This window comes from Micromys minutus (genome assembly GCF_963924665.1).
Source record: "Micromys minutus genome assembly, chromosome: 7".
Lineage (NCBI taxonomy): Eukaryota > Metazoa > Chordata > Mammalia > Rodentia > Muridae > Micromys > Micromys minutus.
In genome coordinates this window covers 8490944-8502977 of record NC_137976.1, presented here as the reverse complement: position 1 = coordinate 8502977, position 12034 = coordinate 8490944, and the positions used below count along the sequence as shown (strand labels likewise).

The 12034-nt window shown below is 38.4% G+C and overlaps 1 protein-coding gene across 12 annotated transcripts in view; it reads right to left on the bottom strand.

Annotated features, from left to right (window-relative positions):
* Positions 1-12034, bottom strand: part of GRIK1 (glutamate ionotropic receptor kainate type subunit 1) — a gene marked incomplete at both ends in the record, with an annotated part of 363486 nt that overhangs the window by 28157 nt on the left and 323295 nt on the right. For all 12 annotated transcript variants that reach the window (XM_080918952.1, XM_080918957.1, XM_080918956.1 and 9 more), the window contains 2 exons: positions 6117-6334; positions 10658-10776. In XM_080918952.1, coding sequence (XP_080775078.1) covers positions 6117-6334; positions 10658-10776 — 337 coding nt within the window. The remainder of the gene's footprint in view (positions 1-6116; positions 6335-10657; positions 10777-12034) is intronic.

The following is a 12034-nucleotide window of genomic DNA, read 5'->3' as shown; positions in this document are numbered from 1 at the left end:
TCTTTGCTGAAATCTGTCTCATGTTTTTCCCCCTGTCTACAGTTAAAGATTGCTACATTACAAGCAATACACCAGACTTTTTAAAAGGTTAAGTTAAATTGAGCTTATAGATATTTCCTTCCAAGCGAATACATTTTTATCTTCTGACTCTAATAGTAAAGGAACCCACGTTTTCAAAAAAAGAAGAATTTTTTTTTTTTTTTTTTTTTTTTAAATGGGAAGAATGTCCTTCCATGTAGAAAAGTTTGAGGACTTTCTCTCCTCTTTTGTTTCCCGCTGCTTTTGTCTGAACCCTGTCCCCCTGTGATAGCTTCAGTTCCATAGGTGCTGGGATCAGTGATTTCCTTGAAACAGCTTCAGCTTTGCTGATGGCACTAACCCCTCGCTGTGGAGAGTTTACAGAGGTTACCGTCTCTAATTCCCACAGCTGGTTCAAAGTCCCTAGACCATGAAAGCCAGAAATGACAAGTCTGGGATGATTTTTTTTCCCCTTAAAACCCATTTCATCCATGTCATTTCAGGCAGACTGTAGATCTAATCTCCGGAATCCCCAGGCTTGAGTCTGGGAGGACAGCACCTTGTTACAGGGCATGATTCTACTGAGAAGTACTTCTTACAGGACTATTTAATAGCCAATTTGCCCCACAGGAATTCTTATGCTCACGTCTTGTCTGTGTAATGAGAGCTGTACAGTATTTAACAGATTGCACTTGGCATGCATGGCTATTGTACTGCATATCACCAGGGTATGCAGAAGGGTTTAACCCCCCCTCCTGCCTTCTATTCTGCAGGTGTCCAGCCTTGGTGCTGACATTTTGGAGACACTGGGAAAAAATTACTAAGCTGAATTAAATTGACCTGCCTTGCACAATTCTAAGGACCAGGCTCCCATGGCTGCTGCTCACCAGCCATGTGGGAAATGTCTGTAAATGCAGTGAATGTGTTCAGGAAAGGCTTTCAAGAATAAAAAAATGAAATAAAAATGGGACTTTCCGTCTGTCAAGGCCATTGGGTGCCTTTTAGAACTTGGGTCCTAGTACTGTCTTTGGATCTGGAGATTACTGAGCAAAGAGGTTGATCAAGGGCCAGAGCGGGCTAACCATTTAGGTCTACAGAGAGTGAAGCCGTGAGAAGTTGATGATAATGGTGATGGCTTTTAAATTGCTTACCATTTGCTAAGGAATTGGGTAAGCACATTTCCTCCATTAAGTACCGTAACCCTGAAAATTATCTCACGGCTTAGGTGTTAGCTTCAGTTTACAGGCAGGGAAGTTAAGGCATGGAGAATCGAAATAACCTGTCGAGGTCTACATAATTAATTAGTGAGAGTCAGGACTTGAATTCAGGCTATATGGCTCTAGATGCTGCATATCACTGTTTCCCTGGAGGCTTTAATGTCCTAGCATTTGATAATTTGATAGTAGTCAGGTTTCTTGAGATGGCCTATGATATTCCTTATGTGTGAAACATGCATTAAAACTGATACCCTCCAGGGATGGTGGGTCACAGAAGACGTCTGTAATTCATTGTTTCAGGTCTCACCTATCTCCTTATATCTCTCTGTATAAAGAATAAGTTTTTTTGGAGGGTGCCTTACTATATTGTCATTGTGACACTGAAGTTAGGTTCATTCCTTTATTTAATAAGGCGACTAATAGAGTTGCAACCAGGAGAAAGAACAGCTTCGCACATTGGTATCATTTCTAGTTCCTATGAGAAATAGAGAAATAGTGTCTTTTCTGGAAGATAAGGTGTAACAGACAGTCATGGCTATCAGTTCTCTTTGCTAGAAAGTTCAGAAGCAGGTGAGGTGGATGTTGGGAAGTTATAGCCAAACTGCATCCACAGACCTTAACTTGTGTACTGACTGTTCCTCGATTCTGCCTCCTGTGATGTTGATGGTGGCCCCAGAATGTCAGGAGAGCAGCAAGAGCCTTACCTGTTTAGAGCCCTGCAGTAATTAAAAGGGTTAAGCCATCTACCAGCAGAACAGAGGGAAAGCAGCGTTATAGCTAACTCTGGGTAGTTAACCAACTCATTTCATCCCAAGTACTAACAAAAATGTTTGCTGAAAATTTCTGCTGAGTCTGCTGAATTGCTGAACTATAAATTTTCTGACTGGTAAAGTTGTCTTTGGATAATTTAAGTCTTCATAAGGAGAAGACAGTAGTCCCCTGACACCGAATTTTCTAAACAAAGTGAACAGTACCAGGATGGCTGGTGAAGTCCTTGGCCTTTCTCTAACCATGGTTTGCTAATTGTCCTTGCAATGAATGTCACACTTTGATCAAATAGATTATTATATGTTCCCTGGTGATTAAAACTTAAGACTCAGAGTGCCCATGAACTTCGGAAAATATAGTGTGTAATAAATATCATTAGTTCTCTGACCTTGGTCAGTGGCTATCAGCCTTCCTAATGTAGTGGCCCTTTCATGCAGTTCCTCATGTTGCGGTGACCCCAACCATAAAATTACTTTTATTTGCTACTGTTATGAATTGTAAGGTAAATATATGTCATGCAGGATTTCTGATATATGTTCCCTGTGAATGGGTTGTTTGACCACCCCCATCCCCTAAAGGGATCTCAACGCATAGATTAATAAATGCTGGATTAAGAGGTAAAGGCAGGAAGAAATGGAGGCCTGAAGACACAGTAAGGGTAACAATAACATTGGTGGGATTGAGTCCTTGTACTTGGAACTGTTGTCACTCAGTGACTGGACTCTCTGGCTGAAATTGTCCCAAGAGCTAAAAGCCTCAGATGTTGTTTCCCTCGTAGGACAGCCTAGATTATGAATTCTTGAAACTTCATCCTCTGAAGTTTTCTGTTTGCTTCTCCCAAGGGGGAAACAAAATCAGACACAGTATTTGTTTTCTCTTTGCAGATAAATTTCTTCTTGATAAACAGGGTTCCTGGGCCAAAGGCTGACTCATAAAACGAGGGAGTTGGCAAACAGGGACTTCTCTTCTGTAGGTCTGTCTTTCTAGCCACGTGTCCTCTCCCTGCATGCATGTGTGCACGTGTTTGTGCTTGTGTGCATGTGCTTGTGTGTATTCTCTGTTTGTTGCATTTGTGCGTGAGTGTGTGTGTGTGTGTGTGTGTGTGTGTGTGTGTGTGTGTCTGTGTGTGTATGTGAGTGCTCATGCATGCCTGTTTGTTTTTCTGTTTGCATGCCTATTGTCTCTGTCTATCTCTTTTGGATAATTTATTTTACATGGTTTTCATTTACTATGAACATGTTTTTGATGGACTTTTTATGTAACAGTCACTAGTCTGTACTATGAATACACTTTTTCCCAGTCACTAGACTGGGTTCTGGATATGAAATAGTAACACAAAATATTAGTTATCCACCCTTGAAGAGGGAACTTCCTGGAACTCCCTGAAGCTGACCTAAACTTGCTCAAGCTAGGTCTGGCCTACCGTCCACAGATCTACTGTCCACAGAGCAGTCCTCCTTCACGGCTGGCAGTATACATCTGAAGGTACTTGGGCTCTCCTCTGCTCATTTGTCATTTTATCAGTTTTCCTCAATGGGGACAATCATTCTGACTGTGGTGACATGGGAAATCAGAGTGGCCCATTTCCCCATACTTCCAGATTCTTTGACGATGCTGAGCAGCACAGATCATTTTAGATACATTTTCAGACACACATATTTCACTTTGATACTTTGGTAAACTTGCCACAGGACTGGTTTTAGGAAAATAGGAAACTTTTAGAAACTTGGAAAATCTTATATATATATATATATATATATATATATATATATATAGTTACTATTTTTAAAATATCTCCCTCCAAGGGAAACATGATCTTTGGGATGTATGTACTTTCTAAATTAGTGACCTGGTCCTTAAAATGAAACTATTTTTTTAAAAAACGTTTTTCTTACTATAAAGGAAAAGTGTATACTGCCTTTTCACATTAGTCTGCTGTTTAATAAATCTCCAGGCATGCTTTCCTAACCCCAGTGTCTGGTCTTATTGTGGTCATTACTAACATCCTTCACTTAGGCAATGCCTGGAGACTGCTGCCCAGTGAAGCCACACTGTTCTCCCTCTCCTGGTCACTTTTGTCACTAAGTTAGTAAACTTCACAAGTCCATGTAGACCCGGCTGACACCTTCATTTCTAGGAATCCCAGAGTGACATCTGCAAGGGTGCCTTTAGGTTTTGTTCTGGTAACAAACACTGTTTTCTGCTTCCTCATAAGCCCGTTTCCCTATGTCACTAATCTTTTCCCCCACTATAATTTTAAAAAGAAAATTGGTTAGTTGAAAAAGCATCAGCTTTTGTCCTGAAATTGAACCCATGTTTTGTTGGTGCTCTGACCATGTCCCCACTTCTCTCCCATGTCCCTGCTTATCTCCCATGTCCCTGCTTCTCTCCCATGTCCCTGACCTCCCTTCTAGCTCTTGGCTCCCAGACTCCGCTGTCATATCACTTGTGCCCCAGTGCCCTCCTCTGCTTCTGCGACACTCCCTCTATTCTCCTGGCCTCATATCTAGTTTCATAGATCAACTTTTATACACACACAAGCATTATGAGCTGGGGACACACATGACTGACAGAATTCTACTTTCATCTGCCAGAGTCTGTTTCCTTCCATTCCTAGCTATTTCCACTGTTACATGTATATCATGACTTCATTTTTTTTCTTTATAGTTAAATGGTGATGGATATCTAAGCTGGCTCATTTCCTTGTTATTGTGACTGGAGCTATTGTGAATGCAGATTTTGTAAGTATGTGTATAGTAGAACCTTTTGGTATATACCCAAGAGTGGTACAATGGGACATATGCTAGTTTTATGTTTAATTTTTCAGATCCCTCTGTACTAATTTCCCCTCATTCTTGTCTACTTTTATTGTCATCTCCTTTCTTTATTTGTGGCAGCCATTCTGGCTGTAGTGAGATAGGATATGGGAGTAGGTTAAATTTGTATTTATGTGTTCATCAGTGTTTCTTAATGGAAGGCTCCAGCCCCTTTGCTGGAAAGGACCAGGCATGACTATGCGAAGAGTCAGGCCGTGCAACTCTGGTCTTCTTTATTAGTAAAGCGAAGTGCCACACCCTATGGTTGCTGAACCTATCGGGTCTATTAAGATTCATTTTATGGGAGTTATAATAATTGAGATTTGATAATAAAAGTACCAAGGCTTACTCCATAAATAAGTCAAAAATCAGTTTCATCACTGTTAGTCACTAATTAAAAAGACCTGAACAGTGAAATAGACTTGGTCATAAAACTCAAACCAGTTTAACACCATTCTCTTTTGGTACTCATAAAGTGTTTATAGCTCCTGGATAGCTTCAGATACAGCTAGCTCCCTGGGAAGTTTTTGATTTTAGTTCTACAACTTAGTTCCAAAAACAATATATGTTTATGGGTTTTTTTTTGCACATGTTTCTGCCTTATAAGTACTAAACAGAAAATATAATCTTATTTAAATTTTTATTTTTTGGAAGCATGATTAGATTTTATTCAGAAAGTATAGCTATTCAACTATAAAGGTCATGGAGGGAGCAAGGGGTTGAGCTGTGTAAGATACTGCAGAGACTGGTAACTTGACTTCAATCCCAAAAGACTGAGGAAACCAACTCCCAGAACTGTCATCTGACTGCATGACATGTGCCATGCAGTGTGGATATAGTTATGGGCACAATAATAAATGTAAATTATTCAAGGCCGGGGGAACACTAATCTGTAGATCTGAGTGTACTAAGTTGGCAGTCAGGTTGAGTGTGGTGGCCCATGTCTTTAATTCTAATATTTGAGAGGTAACAGCAGGAGGATCATGACTTTAAGACCGAGTTTAGCTATACTCTAAGTTTGAGGCCACCCTGGGCTGCATGAAAACCTGTTTCAGGAAACAAAAACCAACAAGTAAACAGGCAAATGAAAAACAGGCACCAAAGAACTAACAGAAGGTCTTTGTAGTGAGAACACACATAGTTCCTTCATAGCTCTTATAATGAGATTAGAGCATTAGAAACTCATGCCATTAGGAAACGATGCCCAGTATCTTCTCTCCATCTGAAGAGACTTTTATTTTTCCCACCATCATCCCTCCATGAGACAGATACTGAGAAGGTTTTGCAAGGTTCTTACCTTGAAGAAGGTCATTGTCGAGCCGTCTCTGACTGCTCCATATTCTATCTTGGTTTGTTTGGCCAGATCGTCTGCGGAATCGATGGGGGATTCCATCCTTTCTACTGTCAAGAAGGCAGCCAGGTTGGCAGTGTAGGATGAAATGATGATTAGGGTGAAAAACCACCATATTCCTCCAACTATTCTGGTCGATAGAGCCTTGGGCATCAGCTCTGATCCTGCGACAGCATCATCAGAGTGAGGGAGTTAAACGGAGTCAGCAAGCAGGAAACTTAACGCTGGTCATTATGCTAAGGGGAAGAGACTCTTCAAAGACAATCCTATATGAAGATGAAATGAACGTGTTTTCTAAAATGGAGCAAAATCCAAGTGATCCCATCTTTAATTATTACCTCTGCTTATAATACACGTAGTTGAAGTTGATGGCTGAAAGGTGGCTAAAAGTTTAGCCCCAAGTTAGACTGTCAAAAATGTATTTAGTTTCTTAAGCATGAAGAGTTTATTCTAAGAATTATGACCTTATTACTGCCCTGGTGCATTGTTTAGAGGGAAATGAGATATTCCAGGTATTTATATGAAAAGCTTTAAAATGGTAATTTATTTTTTATTTAAGGTTAAACAGTGTGAGAAACTTACAAAAGATTACAGATCATTTCAGTTGTAACATGGAACTTATAAAAAGATTGGACATTTTCAGATGATATGTATGGCTATTTTTTTTCTCTAGTTTGTTGTTTTGTTTGGCTGAAATGGAGTATGGTCTTCAAAAGACCTTTTTTGGTCCTTAAATAAAAAACTCATTCAAAAACTGGCTATTTTCCCAGGTGGTGAGATGTTATGCCTGGTTGAAATCCCCATTTAAGTACCATTCAGGTTACTATTTCTTTTAGAAAAAAGCATAGAGATATTTAATATGTACTGAAAAAAAGTTATTTCCCAAAAGAGGTTCAATTAGTCAAACTATCTGAAAAGAGCCTAGGTCAACTTTGAGCTGTGGATGTCTACATCTCAAACAGTCAAGTTGGAAGGGATCAGAACAAGTGACTTCACCTCAGTTGAATTGATTCATGAACATATTTAAGTTATTTTATTTGCCTGAATCCAGCTCTTAAGTGGTATGCTTAGTATAGATTCCATGAGCCTGAAATCATAGCAGAGTTTATATGCCCAGTTGAAGGAGGAGAGGGTAGCCCCATTGACTCCCAAAGATCTGAAAGGTTTGAGTATAGCAATCAGAAATAAGGTTTTGAGGATTCTTTCTTTACACTAATAGGGTGTTTTGAAATTGAGTAGGTACTGATGGTGTGAAATGGGAAAAAATTGGAATTTACTAGTATGCAAAAGTTTATTCTCAGGTTTAATCTACAAGTACACACACATTGCTCATGAAATCAAAACCAACTCAAATCCCAGAATAAGCTTTCAGAGTATCTGAGATATGAATACAGAATATTTTTTTAATACACCTAGTGTGTCTGTGCTTGGCTCCTTTTTATGAGATAAATGGTTTGACTGTAGTTTGCATTCTCTTTTGTTTGTTTGAATTTTGGTGTGTAACACTACAACAAATTTGTAACCATTTCCATTCTATTGCCTCCAAGGATTTAGCAGAATAATCTGTCGCTGTTGTTTTTATCTTGTGGTTGAATAGGATTTACATGCCTATGGGTTTGTGCACTTAAAGCCCAAGGTTGTATCTTTGTGCTTAACTGATCTTGCAGCCTTGTGGCAATGTAATATTATTTTATGTTTGTAGTTAGCTGCCATTAAAATACCATTTATTTTATAAAATAGCCATGGGAGATAAATATCACATTAAAGATACATTTTTTCTTGCCCTATAGGTAGAGTTTTTTTTTTGCTATTAATTCATCCCTGTGTTATTTTTATTGTATTTATGAAAATCTAGCTTTCGACTTCTCTGTATACACACATAATTATGTGTTGTATGGCAGTGGAAATGGACTTAAAGATGAATAAACATTTGACATGCAAACATAAAATTGTATTTTTGAGCTTTAAAATAGTTGTTTATAATTTTAGAAACAAATCATGAAAATTTAAGGGAATATGTAGCAACGTAGTGAAACTGAATGTTAAACTTTCATTAATATTATTAATGACAGTTTTAATGTTGTTTTGTATTATTTTAACATTTCTAGACAATTCTGGAAGTTTCTTAAATAATTCTTAATGTTATCTGAAGTATTTCAAAATGGCCTCCCTCAAAAAGAGATGATTTGTGTATGTTCAATGTCTTAGAAGATGACATCATGGGAACGGTAATAGTATAGAGTTAAACACCGCTGGAAATACTCAGGATGAGACAATACTTGCTGAAGTCTCTTTAGTGCCTTTTATGGCAGACATGACAGCCAATCCTGATCCAGACTTTGCTCAGGCTCTGTAGAAAAGAGAAAGTCTGATCATCACATTAAAACAGAAATGCAACAAAGTGGTTTCCAATTTAATACAATGACAGGCTCCTGCACACAGGGGAGAGCACACAGAGGGTATCTACCTGGTCCAAAGCCATGTACCAAGGGCAGATGCACTAACAGTCACGAATGCTGTACTTGGAAATGCTTGTTGCACCTGACAAATGTTAGTCAACTTCTTCCATACAAGCAGAGTCTGGCTGGGGCTGACTGTCATGTATCCAAGGTAGTGGTAACTAACAGACACTGCATCCCACAGTTTGCTGTGGATGCTGGTAAACTCCAAAAATTTGTGAGTGATGTTTCAAAGCTGGACATTAGGCATGTGATACTAGGCACAAAACTGTGTAGGCCTGCAGCATGCTCAGCCAAACATGTGAGCATTTGTTTTCATTCACTTGCTGGAGAGGGTGAGTTGTAAGGATGGGAGGAGACCTCCTTTATTCTCAGAATAGTTGCTCATGTGATGAGTACCCTGAAGAATTAAATGTGCTGGAAAAGCAAAGCACAGCTTCTAACAGGGTGTCTTGCAGGATCTGTGGGTCTGTCTGATGTTTTAAATTCATGCAAATGATTTTTACTAAATCTGGTTGTGTCTATCTATACCCCTTTAGTCCCCATACCACTATGCATAAATACAAAAAAGGTAATGACTTCTTAAATTATGTGCTATTTCTATAACAAAGACCAACACATATATTTATATTCTATCTTTGTTTTTCTTTCTTCTGTCTCTCTCTCTGCTCTGTTGCATTCATATACAATAAACATTGCAAACAATATTATAACAGCCTAGTAAAAGCCCTCAGGTTGACTTCCAAATCATAAACATGGTTCATGTATATCCCAGTTAGGCTTTCTTTTGCCAATTTATTTTGCAGTTTACTGTCAAATGAAAAGATATTCCAAACATAATAGCATTTGTGACTTATGATTGTCTTAAATGAATACATTTAGTCTTGGAAATATTTGGTAGACCATATGCTTGAAATCAAAGCTGAAGAAAAATTCCAAAGAAACAAGATGGATTTCTTCCAAAGGTTAAAACAACTTTCCCCTCCTCCTCAACAAAACCAAAAATCTCTGAAATCATAGAGCAAGGTAAAATATATTACATTTCTTTGGTTTCAGTTTTATGTCTCCAATCCCTACCGTTTACTGTTGCTACGGTTACCACTTTGAAGAAGATTGTGAAAAGTTATTGGGTAGCTAAGCTGAATTTCAGGAGGGTTTGTCTGAGTGGCAATTAGCTGGAAGTTCTAGATCCTGTTAGCACCTGGAGGAATTCAAGTGAATTCAAACATCCAAGGATTTAAATCCTATTCCATTTAAACCTTTGACTTGTGAAGTTATGTCTAAGAAGGAAAAGACTGGCATGTCTATCTATAGAAATGCATTTATTCAACAAAAGTTTTTTTTGTGATAGATAACCTGCACTGATAACTTGACAAGACTTAGAGCCACCTAGGAGACACATCACTTGACATGCTTATGATGATGTTTGCAGAAAGGTTTGTCTGAAGAGGGTAGACCCTGAGTGTAAGCAGCACCACTGTATAGGCTGAAGTTGCAGATAATAATAATAATAATAATAATAATAATAATAATAATAATAATAGGAATATAAAAGTGAGGGGCACAACATCCATTGTTCTCTCTGCTGACTGAAGATACAATATGGCAGCTTCCCCAAGCTCCTGTTACTATGTGTTCCATGGCTGATCAGCCTGTACTCTTAATTATAAGTCACTACAAACCTTTTATTCCCTACATTGTATCTATTCAGTTCTTTGATTAACATTGCATTCAGTTATTTGATTATATCAGTGAGAAAATCACTAATATAGGTTTCTTATTCTTCACTACTTGCAGGAAAATTTATGTCCATTATTTAAAAGAAGTGCTCTTTTTAGGTACTTAGCAAGGAAGTCTCCTTTAGACTAGTTTTGTCTTTGTCTTGAAAGCTGACTAGAAAGTCCACTGCTATTATTTTCTATCCCTAGGTGTTTCTTTCTACTGTCTAGCTTCATGGTGGAGTTTACCAGCGTGAAAGCCTGTCAGCAGACTGTGGGATGCAAGTGATAAAATGGGCAACCGGTGTACCTTGCTGCATGAGAGCTCCAACTCCAAACCAGAAACTATTTAGCAAAGTGAAATTGTTTTCCACCACGTCTGAGTCAGGGTTGCATGGGTGAGGGTTATACCACTCGTAGGGTGTGAACCTGCGACAGTTAACAGAAACAGTTTATAAATATCAGATACACACATGAAGCAGAGTAAAACGTGCTGAGCAATGTAGAAATCTAACAATTGGGTAGGAGCAACAGGAGTGAAAACCTTGGGTAGCTACTCTCAGGTCTGTTAGACTAAATGCAGAAGTTCACCACCAGCTTCCCGCTTCCGGATCAAACCTGTTGGCAGGATCACAGTCCTCAAACTTATGTCTGTTGAATTCTTCTGTGTTCTCATTCATTTTAGTTTTGCTGAGCCACTGAATAACTATAAAGAAAGGATTTCTCATCCCAAGATTTGGCCACAACAAGGGGCAACCAGAGCTGCATAGAATACACAGTGATCGCACAGTTGAGCTATTATGGTGCTAGATACTTTGCAAATGATACAGGAATAAAACCAAACGTTAACAAAAAGAAGGGCTGGATTGGGGGGCCCATATATCTCTTGTTTCAAAGACACCATATAAAAGTATAAGCCTCAATCTTTTAATGAAAAGACAAAGTTTAAATCTGTAAGAATCATAGTCCAGGTGTGTGTGTGTGTGTGTGTGTGTGTGTGTGTGTGTAGTGTATTAGCATTAACTCCAAGGCTTAGAGTAGGAAATTGGGAACTCATGTTTTCCTTTTGATTTATTTTTAATTGAATTGTATTTTAAGTTACGCCCTGCAGTCTTGTAATCACCAACTGTGGTTAGGTGTGAAATGTTTTCTATGACATTATTATCCCTCTACTTGCAGGGGGCTAAGGGTAATACATTTTTGGAAATGCAATGAATCATTGAGAAAGTCTACACATAGAATTTGATTTCTCTGCCCTCAGTTTACCTCTTTATAAAATGGGGAAATCTGGATATTTAGGAGAAATGTTTAAAATAATAATTTAGGGAACAGATTACAATTTTAGTCATTTCTATTTTTCTACGAATCAGTCTGACTATTGTGATTTAGATGAGACACCAGCTCAAGGGGTATTTTAGGGAGCTACCCTAGCAAAGTGGCGTGTGTATGTGTGTGTGTGTGTGTGTGCGTGTTACTTTTTAACATTGCCAGATGTTCATCAAATCAATCAATAATAATTTAAAATGAAATAATTCATAGCACTGGAAACTTTGGAATTTGCTGCTGGGTCTTTTTAAGGCATCACGGATTGTTAGAACAAAGTTAATGGGCCATAACACCAACAAGAACATACAGATGCTCTCCAAGTCTTAAGGCTTCCACAATAAACAATAGCAGGTTATAGATG